An 18,454-nucleotide genomic window follows, 5' to 3' on the forward strand; every position below is an offset into this window, starting at 1 on the left:
AAGAAACTGACTTCCCAAACTCATTCTGACAGTATTACACATTGATCTTGAAGCTCCATACTGTAACCAGTTTTTCCAGAATAAGAACCAAATTGTCTTAAAGATAAATCCCAAAGAACACAAACAAAAAGCATGATAATGCTGGTTTACAAACAAGGTCTAGCAATCAGATGATTTCTCAGGAAATCTATTAACTCTTCTTGTTTCAAACCCCTGATTTGGGTGGTCATTTCAGTGAACTCTGCTCTCATGTAGGTCACAGGACTCAAGTGCAGGTCTGCACCCTTACGAGATTTTTTCCACAGGCATATTTGGACAGATGAGATCCTGACTCAGACCAGGTCACAGAGCCAGCTTTTGATTCCTTCTCCCTGTTGCAGCAACATTAATTCATATCTCTTCGTTTAAATTTGGTCATGGAATCTTCCCAGTTCTGCTCAGCTGACAGTAATTGTTGGTGTCTGCTCAAAGGCTTTTCATCCAGCACATAGAGACCTTGTCCTGACTCTCAGGTTCATTTCCTTCCAGATGTTAAGGTACAGATTCTTCAGTCAGGTTTTTCATTTTCCTCCCATCTTCCAATTTCTACTCAGCTCTTTCTGGGCAAACACCTCTCCAATTAAAACAGAAGTATGAGTTCCTCTGGTTTGTTTTTTTCCCCCTCCCCATGGTGACTCCAGGGGAGACCCAGCAATTTCCACCAGCAAAGCTGGTAGTTTCTTTTTTAAGTTACCCTTTTTCACTGGTGAACTGGCAAAGCTTCTCTTGCAGGAAAAGTATTTTGCTACAGCATAATAAAAAATTGAAAGAGAATGCAGGAAATAAATTGTACTTTATTAACTGTCACAGTTCTCCCTGAAAAGCAACAAATCTGGCCACTGGAACAGAATCTGTCAGCTTTGATGCTCAAGACCATACTGTTCTAAAGACAAAAGATTAAAATCTTTACACAATGAGAAAAAGCTTTCTAAATCCTGAGCTGAATGAGGTGTGGGATTAAAGCCCTTGGTTCCTGAGCATGAAGAATACCCAGTTGTGACTCTAAATAGACACAACAAAGCAAAGTTTGTAAGCACAGCCCAGGAAGGACATCCTGGGGAAACACAACAACTTCCCCCCATTTCTAGGTTTCATGAAGGCTTGGGCTTTTTGGGACTGTTCTGAAACTACTCCTTGCTATCAGCCTTGTGGTTAATAAAAATGTTTTTTAGGGTTTTTTAAGCATTCCTAAAATGTACAAGTAATATTGCTTTGCGCACAGGTACACTGAAGATGTCCCTACAGAGAGCTGTGGTGACATCACTGATATACTAGCATGTCAAAGAAATTAAACTCAATTAATGAGCTCCTGAAACAAGTCATCATTTCAAACCATGAGCACTGTAAAATTAAAGCTGAAACAAACAGGCAGTTGTTCCATTACCAGTAACTAAAGAAGACTGGTTTGCTGCAGATGTGTCCTTCCACCTGACAGCCCCGCCAGGCAGGAGATAGAGGTGCTGTGCTCAGTTTGGGACTGTGCACTGAACAAATGGCCAGCAAGCTGCTGTGAAATTCAGCAAATCCTATGTTGTGATAGTCTTTCCTCAGTCAGGGCACTCATCTGGGGCTTTGCATTGCTAAAAGTGCAGCAGTTTTCATGGAACCCTTAACAGCCAAATGAGAACTGCTTTCATATCTAATCACATTGGCCAACAGATAAAACCCAGCAGGGAGGACTGCCTATGTCAGGTCAAGATGCTCTGAGGGTACACATTTCACTTCCTTGGGATGCCAGCTACAAAGTCAAGTTGGTGTTTCCACTGAACAGGTACATCTAGATGCAAAGATGAAAAATATCTAATTTTCACTCAAGTAATTCAGTATAAATTTAGAGGGCTTTCCAGAAGGTCTAGGTGTCTGAAGTCATAATCTGACCTGACTAACAAGTCTACTCCGGGTAGACCACAGGAAAGAATAACCAGACAGTTTATCGTCCACTTGGCAAGAAGCCCTACATTTTAACTTCTTTAATAAAAAACGAAAATACAGGCACACTCACTCATTTTTTCACCTCCGATTTTAAGAGGAAGTAGCAAACATACATGCAGGTTTTGTTCTGCCACTAGAATGTGCTGACACTTACCTTTCTAAACACCAGAGCAGCAGCAAAATAGAGGATGAGTGTAACATCAAATTGCTGTTCACTAAGCAATGCATGTGCAAGCCTTGAAAATTCTGCTGAAAATTTGGAATCTTGTTTTAAATTCTACCTTTGGCAAGACAAGTTTTCAAGGCTTAACAAGCTTTCAGACCAGAAGCCTATTTTTTTCAGAACCTGCCTATTTTTGCCGTAGAGATAACTAAGCAGTATGACAGAATTTACAAAAAGCAGATTATTTGCTACATGGTACACCTTAGGAGAAAGGCAAATAGATGTATCTGTTGTGGCAGAGAGAAAGGTCACCATGATCCCATTCTCTGATGTGTCCAGTTTCCCTTTTATAGCGCTCTACTTGGCAGATGCACGAGGCAAATGGGATGAAGCAGCAGAACACACATATTGTAAACTAAGAGCATCAGGCAATTTACTTGTCTCAAACCCCACCCCCCAACCTACCACAGGCCACTTTAGCTTTCTCATGCAATCTGTTTTCCAGCATATTTACACTTTAAATACCAAAAATAGATTATTACACAAAAACTCAGAGCAGCAGAAAATAAAACATGATGGTAGGATGATACACAGCTCATTATTTTTGATAGCTGAAGAACAGGACTAAACAAAAAACTCTCCTCTTCAAGAAAGAGGACAGCAAGAAGCTGCATTCTGCAAGCCAAACCACACGGGAGCTCTGACTTGTGCAGCTGAAGGGCACTGAGGGGGATGATGCAGGCTAAGTTTAGCCTTGTAAGGCCAATGACCCCAGGTATCCCCTGCACACAGGCACTGGGACACTTGAGAGTGACCGAGCACAAGAGCCTTGCAGAGCTGCTCTCAATTACGCTATCACATTGCTCTTGTTAACCAGTAGCATTGATTTTAGCTTAATTTCTCCTAGTTATATTAAATTTGTACCTTAAGTGAAGCTAGTGGATGTTCTGGACCAAGTAAACTCCAATGAAAGGAAGCCAAATCTTCATCAGGTAGAATATGATTACCTGGAACATAATGCAGAACTCATTTAAGTGCGCTGTAAAACATTATACACTGTTTCTACATACAGCAAACAAATCTGCAATCAGTCCTCAACTCCTGATCAAGAGGATTAACAGGTTAAACTCGCAGATAGCGTTCTGTTACTCCAGAAGAACCTAATTAGCATGCTGCTGCTGCAGCAGCAAGAGCCACTTGGTGTGAGAGGACCACTCTTCCATGAAACCAGCCCACCTACAGCAGCAACAGATCCAGGCACAACACAGAGTCCAACTCAAGCCAGCATGTCCTATTAGGGAATCCTCAATAGATTTCACAATGCAGGTGCAAGAGAGTAAGAACCCGTTCTGTTGCTCCCCGACACATGCTGGTAAGGCCTTTCTGCAGCCCAGCATATGCCATTACTGATCCACACGGGAGCTGCCTCTGGAATCTGCACTCTGCTAGCATGGGTCAAGCAGCAAGGCACCAGCCAGGTTTATCTAACCCTCAGTAACACCAGCAGCTCCAGTGACACATAGCAGGTCCCCAGTTCCTGAAGTTTCTTTTGATGATCTGACCAGGTCAGATGGGACCTTGGGCTGGCAGCAGAGAAGGAACTGGGAAATTATTCTGTTGTTTCCATGGACAGAGATAGAGACTGTATTTACCACACTGCTCATACCTAATGGAAGATCACCTATATTGTTGGTTTTTTTTTTTCCCAAAGCACATCACACTCAAAAAAATTAATACTAGGAAACATTTAAAATATTTGTATTAATCAAAGACACAACTAATCAACCTCTGCTGGAGTCCAGTGGCTATGGACCCCAACTTTACAAAGAGCTAAACAGAATGTGCTAATTCTGGAAGAAAACTTCAGGATATGTTCAACACCTGACTTTATGAAGCAGCAGTTTATTAGTGAATGCACTGTTCATAAAGAATATGAAAAGATTCTTTGAATATTACAACAATTGTTTTCTTTCTTGGTATATTGTTGGTAAAATCATGTAGTTTGCTCTTAATGCTCTTTAACCTGTGAAAGCCTGGAAAGCTGCCTGGTGACAAGCAGTTGTCTTCTCAAGAGTGGGAAGTCTTTGTGTCCAATCAATACTTCACCCACTACCGAGATCTCCAGCAAGGAGATGCTATCATTTTTTTTCATTAGGAGCTAAACTTTAATCTCACATCAGAAAGATTCAACAAGTTTGCATATAACAGCCACACCCACTAATCTGGTCAAGGTAAGATTAGACAGTCTTTCTAGTACAGGCCTGCAAAAATCTATTGTAGCCAGAGCAGGACAGTTCTGTGATAACTGACAATGACTCCTGCAGATGCTACCTTTAAAAACAGTCAGGGCCTCTCTCCCTTCCACCAAAACCTCAATTTTGTTTGGTCTCCATCTGTCATTGCAGTTAATTCATCCACCAGAACACACATAGGCAGTGTTCAATCAATTCTCACCATGTACTCTGAAGTGCAACAGTGTCTTCTGTGGTCCAGTTAAGAAGTGATGCCTGTACTTACCTTAAGTAGTTCTAAAATTTTACTGAGGAGCAGAACAAGATTCCATTACTAAACATGTTACAAAGTGCTGTCACAGTGGGAAAGAGATCAGCGTTACATAAGCAACCTCTATTTCTTGACCTGGCTGAGCAACCTCAACATATATTGATTTTTGCCAATTTAATGACTTATTTTAGTGTATGCCTTAAGTTTTTTTTTTAAAGCAATTAGATACTAATTGAAGCCGCTGTTCTTTCTAAAGAGTTCACTGCATTAGAGCCTATATCTCATACAGGATTTTTCTACTTGCTGATGCTTGGGTTGTTTATATTTTTTAAAATTATTCCAAGGCATTTGAGTCAAAAGTTACAAAATAACCCAAATCAACTCCCTGTTTACATCAGCAGCAATTAGAATAGAAATTTTTAACAGCATGCCCGGAGGATGCAGTATCCAGGCCACATTTTAACCACCCATTCCAAGAATAACCCTTTATATTACAATGCTACAAACTATAAACCCCTTTCTGATGAGAAGCTGTAAGAAGGAAAAAAACCTGTAAACCAAGCCAACCAACCACAGTGTACACAGAACCTCATCTGAAAGCAATCTTTACAAGTTTGCCTCGTTGATACAGTCAAAAAAATATTTTGAGGGAATATTTCAATAGAAACTTTATCCCTGATCAGAACTCAATCCCAAATCACTTGCCATTGAGAACAATTTTTTAACTGCCCAGTTTAGTGTCGTTCCTCAGACATCTCCAACTGTCCAATGTGAGACTGAAACGTTGAGAATGATTTTCCTTTTTCAGCATTCCTCAAATTAATTCTTTGAATTAATGACAAGAAAGATTCTGAACACAAAGAAACTTTAGTCTTCTGGATACAAGGAAATACATCTGCAGCCCTAAAGCTGAATATGGATATCACAGCTATAGTGATTGTTTGGGCCTGCTGGAATTGCAAGCATTAAACCAGCAACTTAACTGTGATTATTTCTGAATACATTATTTTATTCCTACACAAAGTACTAGCATGGGGAGTTATACTGCTGTACCCAGAAAAAAATTCACGTGCCTTCCCACGTCATCAAATGCTCACTCAATTCCTTCCCATTGTGCTTTTCTTTATTCTATTTAACACAATCAAAAAAGACCCAAAGAGGCCACAGGAACAAGGACAGAATAACCTATGAAGCCAGAGAAGTCCTCAGATATTCAACAAAAATATAAAAATTTAGATTAGAAAATGACCCAGCCTAATTTAAACACATTCCATGCTACACACACCTGTATGCATATAGGTAAAAAAAAGTTACTATATTACCAAGTTTGCAAAAGTTAAACATGTTGCCCATACTTCAAGCCAAACTGTATCTGTCTGTTGTCAGCTTACATAATCACTTTCTATCCAAATATCTAAGGTTCCTAAAATTCGCTCATACAAAAATAACAAAAAAGCTCCAAGCACAGGAAGATCTTCAGAGTATCTTCTGTTCTAACCCTGATTTCCATGAACTTTTATTCTTACTCATACTGAATACATATACACAAGAAATACAAAGGAATACTCAGAACTAAACTTGTAGCTGACCTGGGGGATTTTTAACCTTTGTACCAATTTGACAGGGAAGGGGGAAAGCAATCAAATCTCTCTAGAGTAATCAAGTGAAATTACCTTCAATTTTTTTCTCCTAAGAACATGCTGAAAACTATTTGGTCATGAAAGACACGAGAGGAAAACCAACCAAGAGTTTCTTGTATAAAACTGCAAAGCCTTCAGAAACTTTATCAGAACTTATCTCACCTACTGTTTGATATAAGCAAGCAAAGCCCTAGCAGGCCATGCAGCTGGTATTGTGGGGCAACATAAAGCCACACCTCCCATGAAGTCCATAAAGCATATCTGCAACTGGGAAACTGCTTTTCTAGCAGTAATTCTTACTCGCTGAACTGGCATGCCCCAACTTATTTATAGACTCCAAAACAAAGCCAAGGAATAGTAGTCCGTCATGCAATTCCTGCAATGGCAGCTCAGCCATCCCTACTATTGCCTTTCCTCCCTACACCCATGCAGGCAGGAAAAACAAACTGACAAAAATCAAGTCCAACTAGTCAAATACTTGTGGCTATCTACTGCAAGATCCATTGGATCTTTCCTTCTTAACAAAGAAGGTGCCCTCCTGGACTGGGAACAATGTTAAAGACTGCTAAAATATTAGCATTTAAAACAGTAACACAAAGCCTCTCTCATTGAGAGCTTTCAAGGAGGTTTTATTCCTCTATCGTGTAACCATACTGAAACAAAGTGAGTGAGAAACTAAAAAGAAAATTCAGTTTTCTTAATTTGTTTGCACAGCATGACAAGATCAAGAACATGGCTGTTCCCAAAGAGCATTTAGAATGCTATTATAAATAAATCTTATTAAAGTTAACTTTGTGAGCACTTAATTCAGTCTTCTGTCTGAGAGAGTATGACAGTTATACTCTATCACTGCTATGGAAATAGAGTGTCTTAAAACTGTCCCATTTAAGCAGAAATGTGAAACTAGAGACATTCCCACCTATGCTACTGAGTATGAGAACCTCATGGGCATGAGAAGCAGGAGTGCTAAGAAAGCATACAGCCAAAATCAACGGAATGGTAAAATGTCAGTCACGTGCTTTCAGAAATGCAGAGTTTCACTCAATTATAGCTCAGTATATTTCTGTTGCACCTGACATGGTGCCATATTTGCCCAATACTCATTTCTGAGGAGAAAAAAATGCCCCAGCAAACCAAGCACCTTCACTCCATAGATCTTATTTTTAGGTAGAATTCAGGACAAAAGCATACTTCCTGTCAGCAAAGTGTACCACTGAAACTAGACCTCATACACTATACAAGACCCAAACTAGAACCACAACTGTCCTGATTTCCTCCACCCACAGAGAACATTCTGGCTAGGCAGAGCTCTGCTGAACCCTTGCTTTCAACTCTTCTTTCTAGACAGCCACAATTTGCATTGCTCGAAGGTTTCTATAATCTGGGCATGTCTGACCTTAAACACACATCCAGTCCACCTCACACAGCAGGAATGTCTGGAACAAAGGGATGCCTTTCCCCAGGTACTTTGTCAAATTACACACATATTATTTTAAAACCATTAATAGCAACTGAAATCATAAGGCTGACTAGCAGCATCTTCACTTACCTAAAAGAGCAGCAAAAATAGGAAAGCGATTTGGATTCAGGTCCAGTTGCTTGGCAACTTCATGCATTAGGTATTGGCTTGTTGTGAGGCTTTTCCCATTCCGGCTCAGTTTTAGGGCATGGGCACTGAAATAGTAAGGGATGTTGCACAATGCATAATCGGAGTCATATGCAACCAAACCATGGAAACCTTTTTCTCTGCAGAAAGCAATTACTTCTTGATGATGATCCTCAATGCTCTGCGCAACCTATAGTGGAAGACAGAGCAATTACCTTCAGTGTAAATGGAAGCACTGATTGATCACAACTATTATGATATAGTGGGTCTTTCTGAAACTATACATGTGAATTTAAAATACTCGAGATATTTTTTAAGTAATTTTAAAAAATCCAGTGATGCAGCACATACAAACAGGATGTAAGGAGCACTCGGAAGCACAGCACACACTTCTGGAAGCCCGCGCGCTGCAGTGGCATAGTGAACTTATCTGAAAAAACTGCTTATTACCAGAAACACTTGAACTCTGAAGACATTACTGTTCCAGTGTCCGTACCAGCTCATGGGGAAAGCCTTGAGGCTGTGGGTACTCCAGCAGCTCAGCACACCGAGATGCCCCCCCATGACCAAACAAACCCATGATACCTTTTTTAAAGTTTTTTGGCCCTCTTTTAAATGGGCCAAACACAACCCCAGATGAGCAGAGATAACTTTGTTGACCTTTCAAATGCAAACCTTGCTGTATTAAGCCAACTGTTTTCCCATTTCCACCTTCAGCCTCATCCCTTCATGCACAACTGTATCTGAGTGCAAACTGCTTTGAGTTTTTAGCCCAAACTTCACCTCTCCACTCTTGTTGCCTAGCAAAGCATGTATTTTGGGCTACAGAAATCAGATGACTTGAATAGACATGTGCAGGAAGACAGGCCAATGCTCAATATTGGATATTTCTTTCTATTGGATAGCTTCTTTCTAATCAAGAAGCTTATACTGAAAATCCCATGAGGACAGGTCAGGACCTACAGTCCTGCATTCCAACACAGCTTCAGAACTGCTACAATTACAGAATGCATACAAGCACACTCAACTACAGTCAGCTGAGGGCTTTGGATCCCTAATGCTTCTGCCATCCACAGACATAATACACATTCAGTGATACAGAAAATCCCCTTGGAAGTTGGGTGTTGGTATAACCCACCATCATTGAGTATTCCCTTTTAACAACAATATAGATAGCAAGCTATCCCAAAACAGACTAGTACAAAATTATTAGCTTCAGTCTCCACAGCACACATAACCACAGCCTTAGTGCCAGCAAGGCTATTTATTTCCTCTGCAGAATAGGAGATAAGGCCCCAAATTCCACAGCCCCTGCAGTCACCCACAGCAAGTTTACAGTGACCCTTCCTCTTCTACTCATGTCTTGCACTTGCTGAACCTGATGCTGAACTACCGTATTCCAGAGAGGTATGTCAAATTTTACTTCTCCCGTGCACTTTTGTGAGATGCTCCCTTTCAAGTGAGATCTTGAGCAGCGAAACAGTCAGTACCTCACCTGCTCCTGCAAACAAAGACCAGTTCACTAAGCTCTCACTACTACTAATTCTACCATCCTGTAGTCTTCAGAAAATGTTACTTCTTCAGAAACTTCCTTGATGGACTGTTTTTGAAATTCACTTTGTTTGTAAGAAGAACACAAACACATTTTTCTTGCAATGATGCTGCCCTCTAGCATAAGGTGTGGGAGAAACCATAAACGTTTTTGGAAAAATTTAAAGACATCAGATTTACATAGTTCCTAACTAAAGGAAGTCAACTTAGGCTTCACCCCACCACCCCCACCCACCAGTCTTCACAGGTTTTAAATTAGAAAAATCCCTCCGATGTTTTTTAATTAAGGGTAGATAGATTTAAATTATGTCCTTATCTCTAAACCCAACCTCTCTGCATTCACAAAGAGCTCTGATCTATAAAAAAACCAAGTGAAAACTCCTTCTGCAGCACTAGGTGTGACATGGGTGTGCAGATAACACAAGAGGAAGCTCTGTGTGCAGCTCCTCTGATTTTCTAGGAGTTATTTCCTCTACCTCCACAGCGTCCAGTCCCCTCCCCATTTTATAGAGCTCTTTAACCCAGCACGAACCTGCTGTGTGTTCAGGGAATACCAGAATCCATGTTCAAATAACTGAACCATCACAAGGAAAGGAGTTGTATTTACCAAAGTACAGTTAACCCATAAAGCTCTAACAAGATGGGAGTCAGAGATATACCTCATGGCTCTCACAAATGCAGAGGTACTCAGGAATATGCAGGCTTCAAAAGCAACCCAAGGAGAGAGATGTGGTGGAAATCACAGCCAGGAATTGGAATAATTTTCAAGTCTAAATCTTGTATAAACATTAATGGTGCTGGCTCAGAAAGAGAGAATCCTGCCTGAGTAAATACACATGAGCACCTTTAGGTACTGAGAACAAAAGTCACCCCAAGTATTAGAGTTATTAAGAACTCCACTGCCTAAATATTTAAATTTTAGCAAACCTACTTAGCATAAAAGTTTATTTTAAGAATTATTCTCCCCAAACTGAAAACCACCAGGTCACGATGAAACTAAGAACCCGCAGGATATTTGTTATAACCTGGAGGAACCTGTTATTTTTACATCCTGCTGAAACCACCTGTGAGTGATTTATAATTGTTCTGGATAGAAGACATTACCTTTTCTCCTCTCTAACTACCAAAATTGATTAAATTAATGGCCAGTTCCTTGCTTCACACAGAAATCTACTCCAGACTCAAATGTTCCTAAAAATATGAAAATCAGTTTCATATTTAAAGTCAATCAGTATTCTCAAACCCAAGTTCTCAAAACAAAGTGAGAAAATGCTACAATTTAACAACTGCTTTATGCATATGTTGATTTTTAAAATCACATATACATGTAAATAAAAATCACATTTTCAAGATGCATTTGCTCTGTGCCCATGAGGAGGGCTACACCAGAGTGAGAGAATAAAACTGAAGGAGGATTTAGAGAAAAAGAGATACATGTAACAAAGCAGGTTTAGAAATATAATGAATCATGTAAGAGAAGAAGAACAGCAGAGAAGTGCTTTAAGCTCAGCAGTATCTTTGATGTGTATTATGCATGTGACCACTATAACCATGAAACATCCTTCCTAACCTGACAATTAATCCATTACAACTAGATTTATCAGCCGAGTTTCTTGACAACTGAAAAAAATGAGGCATCAAAAAGAAATTGCTGATATCCTTCCCATCCCCAATGGGACAGCTGAGCAATGCAAAGAACCAGTGCAGTTGGGACATGCATGGTGGTAGCTCAGTGGTGTGGACAGCAACCTCTCTCCCCACACCCCTCAGTGTCTTGTAATAAGCTGCCAACTCTCAGGGCTAACCCAACACCGACAAATAAATATACACCTCATAAACCTTCTCCATCAAACTGGGGGGATACTGTATTTAACAAGATTTTGCAAGTTTGGGGTATTTTTTTAATGACAGAAAAGGGACACAGTATAAGTGTGCTTACACTCTTATAACTGCTTCCAGAGATTAGGAATAAGGCCTGTCACCAAGAAACCATAAACGAGCTAAAGCAGCTGCACTGGAAAGTAAACAAAATGCTACAGGTAATACCACTGTGAAATGCAGCAACTCGGTTCAGATCTAATGTACCTGAGTCAGGTCTGTAACAGAAAATGCTTAACAAACTAACAGCCACTTCAACATACCGCAAAGCTACTGCAACCACTAAATTCCCATTGATATCAAAACAGCTGGCTTCCTGTTGAGTACTATGCATTTCAATGTTGCATTAAACCAAGTCTCTAACACATTAAAAGAAAAAAAAAATCCTTATTTTACCCCATTCATTGTTTTTACTAATGATCTCTAGGTCTCAATAACAAATGAGGAAGATTTATAATGCATCCACAAACAGGTCAAGGTAAGGACCTTCACCGCACGGGCCCTAGAACTTTTTGCTGAAAGAACAACATTATTTCTTAGCTACAAAAGGTCCCCAAAAGTTCAAATGATAGAATGTTTTACTTATCCTGCAAATTCCCACCATCCAAAAAACATAACACCACTTGGCTTCTGCGATGACCAGGAGAAATGACTGCAGCAGACACGGCCATAACCTCCTCACTTTAACCAAGGCCAAGCCCAAGGCATCACGTTTGGCAGAGCTGCACGTGCCTTGCAATTACCTGCAAGAACAAGCTTCGCCTCCGCTTCCAGTTCATTCCACACATGCTTTACCTGGCGCAGCAGCCCCGGCCTGGTGACCCAATCCCCACCACGGCCGGAGCCACCACGGGGTGGGACCTCCATTGCCGAGTGGACTGAACTCAGGATGGCTGTGCTCCAGCTCGGTGCTCCTCCACGGATGGGCCTGGCCCAGCGAGCAGGGCACTACGAGGGAGCAACATGATTCCCGCCCTGTTGGCAGAACTAGGAGAAACTTCACCCAAAGCCACCTGTGGGCTGAGTTCCTTGGAGAGAGGCCTCCCTACCCCCAGGGCTGCAGCCCAGCCAGAATGTTTCTAATCCGCTGAAAGGCCAAGTAACATTAAGGTGCTGCTAGTGACCGAGCAATTCCGAAGGTTACGCAATATTTTTCTACACAGAAGAGCAATTAAAGATAATAAAGCCTACGAGTATGTGCTTCCCTCCTGCTGCTCTTCTCTCCCCAGCAGGAAGGTGAGCAGGCAACTCCGAAAACTGCAGCTTCATCCCTGGGATTGCTTTTCCAGCGTCTTGTGTTTCAATATACACAATCGCTCAGCTGAACAGAAACCATCCTAAATCAGGAACGCCATGTGGAGAGATGCGACGTGGATATCCTGCAACCTTTGAAATACTAGCCTTCGAGCACAAGATGCCATGGAGCCTAGCTCCGACATGAAGAGCTGTTTGTGGGGCGGGAAAACTGAGGTTGCCCCTCAAAATAAGGCGTTTAAAAGAAGGACTGTCAGCTTGCCACTGCTGATTGCACAAACTAGAAGTGTTGCTGTTACAGAGTAAAGAGCCAGTTAGTCTACAACTGGTTTTAAAAGTTTGTTGATACTGAAAAAACGCTGAGCAAACACAAAAACCTCCATAAAGCCAGAAGTAGCACCTCTGTGTTTTTTGCAGCGAGGCATTTCCCCTTCAGCCCAAGTTTAAAACACCTCGGCTCAGCCAGGAACTTGTTGCAGATCCATCCTGCGCGAGAACTAAACTGATTAATTATTATTTCCTCCCCTCAATAATTACGGAGATGCTTTTCGCCCACCCGCTCTCCCCTGCCGTACTACAGGCCACAAGGCAAGAAGGGACATTTTGAGGCAACGGAGCGAAAGAACATGGAGGCAGAAGCCGCCCTGCTGCCGGGCCGGGCCATGGGCGCTGCCAGTCGCCCCGCCAAGACCTCCCGGCCTCCGGCTTTGGCGAGGCGGCGGGCAACGCCATGTAAATAAACCAAAATACCCCGGGGATTGAGGCCGCCGAAAGTTGTGCCGCCCCCGCGGGTCTGGGCGACATTTTGAGGCGCTGAGGGGAGCGGCTGAGGGTGCCCTCCCTCCCCCCGCGGGCAGCCCCCGCTGCCATCTTGGAGCCGGGAGGGAGCGGCGGGGAGGGGGCGCCGGGACCCCCGGGCGGGGGGGACCCCAGGCTCCTCCTCACCTTGATGTGGAAGCGGATGAGGGCCAGGCGGATGCAGTGCGCCATGCAGACAGGCGGCAGGAACCAGACCTTGGGCGGCGGGGTGCCCTTGTTCTGGACGTGGCTGACGATCTGCTGCGCCGTCTGGCGCTCGTTGCCCTGGCGCTTCACCCACTCGTGCAGCCGGGCCTTCTCCAGGGCGCCGTTGAAGAAGACGAAGAGCTCGATGTTCCCGTTGAAGCAGGCCTTGGCCAGGGCCGCCAGGTAGCCCAGCATGTGATTCCACTGCCCGCCGCTCACCCAGTCCGTGTAGAAGCCGCCGTAGAGCCGGTGCAGGCAGTTGTCGGCGTCGATGAGGAGGCGCAGCGGGGTCTGGGGGGGCCGCTGGCGGCCCCCACCCACGAGGCTGCCCCGCGCCAGCTTCTGCAGCTCGACGGGCACCACGGCGCTGGGGCAGTGCTTCTCGATGTAGTCCTGGAATCCCTGCACTCCCATGGTGAGGACCGGGCGGCGGCGGCGGGCGGGCGAGCGGGGGCCCGGCGGCGGCGGCGGCAGCAGCAGCGGGGTCTGGGCTCGGGCCGGGCGGCGCGGCGGCGGCGGGCGGGCGGTGGGAGCGGTGGAGCCGGGTGGGAGCGCTGGCTGCCGTCGGTGGCCGATCAGGGGGGAGTTGTATGGATTAGTGGGGGGCTCATGGCTGCCGCGGCCGCCATGTGCTGCGCTCACAGAGCCATAGCTCGGGGATCCGGGCGGCTGCGGCTCCGACTGCCGGGGGGCGGGGGAGCGGCCGGGCGCGCAGGAAGCCAACCCGCCGCCGCCGCCGCCTGCGGCAGCGAGAGCGGAACGGGCGGGACTTGGCGGCGGCGCCGCTGCCACTCACACACCGCGCGGAGCCGCGGCGGGAGCGCGGGGAGAGCGGAGCGCCCTCGGCGCCGCCCGTGCTCGGAGCCCGGAGCCCCTCACGGCCCCCTGCTCTGCCCTGCCCTGCGGCTCTGGCCCGGCCCGGCCCGACCGCCGGGGCCGTTGCATAACCCGGGCATGCGCGGGAGCACGGCGGAAGCGAGTGGCGGGGGAGGGGAGGGGAGGGGAGGGGAGGGGGCCGGGGGCGGGGGCGGGGAGCGGCGGCGGGAACCGGGGCAGAATTCTCCGGTCTCGGCCCGGATCGGCCTGGCCTGGTCCTAGCCCCGTGCTGCCGGGCAGCGGCGCTCCATCAGCCCCGCGGCCGCCGTGGCGAGCCCAGCTCGGGAGAGCGGCGCCCCGGGCACCTGTTGCTCGGGGGTTTTCGGCCGTGACAGGGCAGGAGAAATGTTCCCGCAGCGGTTCGGTTCCGGCGGGTCGCCGCGGGGCTCCTGGCCTGATGCCGCGCCCGACCTGGCCATAGCGCCTCCTGGAAAAGTGATCGGTTGGCTTGGCTTCTCCCGGCTGAGCGCTTGCTGCTGGTGGTAAAGCTTCCAGATCGTAGAATACCCCGAGCTGGAAGGGACCTAAAAGGATCATCAAGTCCAGCTCCCAGCCCTGCACAGGACACCCCAACAATCCCACCCCTGAGAGTGTTGTCCAAATGCTCCTGGAGCTCTGGCAGCTTTGGGGACATGGCCAAACCCTGGGGAGTCTGTTCAGTGCCCCAGCACCCTCTGGGGGAAGAATCTTTCCCCGATATCCACCCTAAGCCTCCCCTGGCCCAGCTCCAGCTGTTCCCTGGGTGCTGTCCCTGTCTCAGGGAGCGGAGATTGGAGCTGGCCCTCGGCAGGAGCTGCAGCCCCTGGTGAGGTCTGATCTCAATCTTCCCTTCTCCAGCTGAGCAAACCAAGTGCCCTCAGCCACTCTTTGTAGGGCCCCTTCAGACCCTTCACCATCTTCACTGCCCTCCTTTGGACATTCTCTAATTGCTTAAGATCTTTCTTGTATCGTGGCATCTGAAACTGCACACGAGACTTGAGGTGGTAGCCTTTTCACCTTAGACATACTTAAAGTGGCAACTGCTTGCATCTTGAGATCTGCCATCAACAGGGCAGCCAAACTGTTGCCATATCTGGTAAATGAGCATAAGTATCAACTACCAGGGAAGAAACCCATAAATGAGCATTAGTATCAACTACTGGAAGAAACCTGCTCTTCACTGCACGGGCAGTGAGGAATTAACTGTCTTGGATTTTACCAGAAGAAGTTATTTTTTAAAAGGCTAAGGTGCCTGAGCTCCAGAGGTTTCCTGCAAAGTTTATCATTGCAATAATACCACAACACCTGAGCAGTTCTCTGCTGTTCAGGTGTTGGAAAACTACAGGAAGTGTCAAGCTGCTGATGCTGTATGTTCACATTAATATTTTATTAATGAGGAAAAGTATATTGTTAATGAGATTTCAGTCAGGCTGGATTGGCACCCACAGTAAATATTCCCAGCAGGGAATAGCTGTTGCAGCAGGAGTGGGCCAGCTCACTCCCAAGCAGTGAGTGCCATGGGTGTGTGTCTGAGCCCAACTGGTGCAGCATCAGGATGATGGAATAAAGAATCCTGGAAAAGCTATGGAAGTAATCAATGACAAGTGCATGTTTCTTGGAGATCTGTTTTTGCAGTAATCTGAGAGTGTGGTTTCCTAAGTAAATATTCTGGTCTCTTTCTGAACTACTTTTCCCTTAGAATTCTTAGATTACCCTATAAGAATAGATATGTTATAGTAACATTGAAATCATAAAACTATTTGGAACACTTTGAGGAACACACAAAACATGGTAACAGGCCAATAGTGCTAATACAAGGAAAGGGGATCAAGGAGAAAGAACTTCAGAATTTCAAATATCCTAAAAATCACCAAAATTTGGTCAAAATAACAAGTACTGCCATCTATGAGGTGTCTAAAAATCAGACTTTCAGACAGCCCTGCATCTATCCAATGCTCCAACAGTGCAAAGCTTGATCAGAAACAAGCCATTCTGTAAGTAGCCTTGTGAGCAATAACTGAGTCAAGAAGAATTCACTTCTTTTTGTTAATTGTCTCACAGGGTCTTTAAGATCAATGGTCATAAGAATGCCAAATAATCTATAAATAAAAGATGATAAATTTGCTTGTTTTTTTTTTTCTGTTTTGTTGTTTAGGAAGGAAACTAGTCCAGAGCATCTGCCACCAGAAGCCTGACTGTCAGCATCCTTGCAGTCAGGGAGGCGCAGCAGAGCTGAGCACTGCCAGCTTGTGCCCAGCCACAAACACAGCCCTCGCTCTCCATCGAGAAGGAGGAGAGAGGAAAAGCATAAGGGTAAGCAAGGTGCTTCCAGAACTTACTTAATATAAACTAAAAGTTTGGCCAGACAAGAAGACAGTGGAAAATAAGTTAAATTTATGGAAAACAAAATTACTCTGGAAAGCAGGTAGATTAAGCTAGACTTAAAGAGCAATTAATCAAAGACATAAGGCAAACAAAGTGTTTTTCATCAACCAGCAGCAGAAAGGCTGCAGGATTCATCAATCTTCTTCCTTAGCACTGAGGCACAATGTGTTCCACAGTTCCCAGATGCTGGTTGTGTAAAGGAAGGGTTAATAACAGTTGGTATTAAAGTCAGTGACTCATTATCCAACCTGAACAGAGGCAAATTAGGAGTGGCTCCCTCAAAGGAAGGAACTGAACAGTCATTAGGAAGAACTAACGAATAACCATGTCAGAGCAAGAACAGAGGTGAATGTTATCAGTTTAGTCTTGGTTCCTCTGTTAAGGAAGGTCAGTTGCACAGCAAGATGATCATGGACACAGACTGCGGAAAAGACTAGCCACTGTGACCTGAAAGGTACGTCTGCCTGGGAGGAATAGATACATACGTTATCCATGGGAAACAGTTGTTCAGTGTAATTTCCTTTAATATTTCTCCTCTTTTCTCAGCCTGGTGCATCATGCTGTAGACCTGCTGCCCCAGAATTTCCCCATTCTTGCTGCTGTAGAACAGCTCCCACCCTTTACCTCACTGCCACTTCTACAAGTGGCCATGGGCTCACCCTATGGGCAGGTGCTTTTCTGCATTGCTACTTCAGCACTTGCAGTTCTAGGCATGCCTGTCACTTAGTCGAAAAAAGTTGCAAAAATAAAATAAATTGAAGAAAAAATGTTGAGGTTTGAAAAAGTATTGGGGAAAAAATTTGTCACTTGTTGCAATCTTGCTCTGATTTTGTATCATATTTGCTACCATGTGTGACATCCTGTTCCTGTCTCTTATGTTGCTGCAATTAAACTACACACCAGCACACAACATTTATAGTAGGAGGTTTTTTCATGTTCAGATATCTCCACAAAACATCAACAAACACCACCTTGCTTAAGCATAAAATAACTTTTTTAAATATCTGTGATACTTCAGATGGAAGATTTTCCTCTTAGGACAAAGATGTGAATGTAGAAGGCACATCACTGAGTTATTTAAAACACTTATTGGTCTCTGCATCAGCTCTCTAGGGACCACCAGTCCAAAGAAAAGATGATTCAAAAGGTAGCATACTTTACTAGAGCCACTGCTATGCTCAAAATTTCTGATTGTCCATAGAGGCCAACCCTTGAGGAGTTTGGCCCTTGGCATATGTCAGGTAACATGGAGTATGATGGTGTTGCTCCAGCAAACTTTTAGGGCAAGAAAATGACTGGCAGTGAGTCCTCTGAGTGCCTGGGAGAAGCAGGCTGGAGGAGGAGGGGGCAAAGATGCTGGCTGAAAGAATTCCTCCTTTCAGAGAACAAGCAGTGCTTTCACAGGATTGGATGCTCAGCCACAGCACACTCTACACAGATTACATCAGGGCCATTAGCTTCCTTTGATTAGTTTTAAGAGACAAAAGCATGAAAATTTTAAGTTCTAAACTTGAATTTTCAAGAGAAAAAGCATAAATAATAAGGGCATTATGGAGCAGGCAGTGGGAGCTGCTGGGGAGCAGTAGCACTGCTTCTTCAAAAACTGGAACAGTAGTCTGCTGTTCCTGTGGCAGTTGTGTGAAA

At 44.7% G+C, this 18,454-nt stretch overlaps 1 protein-coding gene and 1 long non-coding RNA gene across 6 annotated transcripts in view; one reads left to right on the top strand and one right to left on the bottom strand.

Moving 5' to 3' along the window:
- The window catches only part of FAM120A (family with sequence similarity 120A), a 48,022-nt gene extending 33,554 nt beyond the window's left edge, over positions 1–14,468 (bottom strand). For all 3 annotated transcript variants that reach the window (XM_053954178.1, XM_053954180.1, XM_053954177.1), the window contains exons 1-3: positions 13,511–14,468; positions 7,826–8,072; positions 3,059–3,141 (exon numbers count right to left, since the gene is read on the bottom strand). In XM_053954178.1, coding sequence (XP_053810153.1) covers positions 3,059–3,141; positions 7,826–8,072; positions 13,511–13,984 — 804 coding nt within the window. In that variant the 5' untranslated portion in view covers positions 13,985–14,468. The remainder of the gene's footprint in view (positions 1–3,058; positions 3,142–7,825; positions 8,073–13,510) is intronic.
- Positions 14,469–14,943: 475 nt separating this feature from the next.
- Positions 14,944–18,454, top strand: part of LOC128794381 (uncharacterized) — a 33,521-nt gene continuing 30,010 nt past the window's right edge. For 2 of the 3 annotated variants that reach the window (XR_008433068.1, XR_008433070.1), the window contains exon 1: positions 15,270–16,738. This is a non-coding gene — a long non-coding RNA (uncharacterized LOC128794381). The other variant, XR_008433069.1, reaches the window with a different exon arrangement.

This window comes from Vidua chalybeata, chromosome 12, assembly GCF_026979565.1.
Source record: "Vidua chalybeata isolate OUT-0048 chromosome 12, bVidCha1 merged haplotype, whole genome shotgun sequence".
NCBI lineage: Eukaryota > Metazoa > Chordata > Aves > Passeriformes > Viduidae > Vidua > Vidua chalybeata.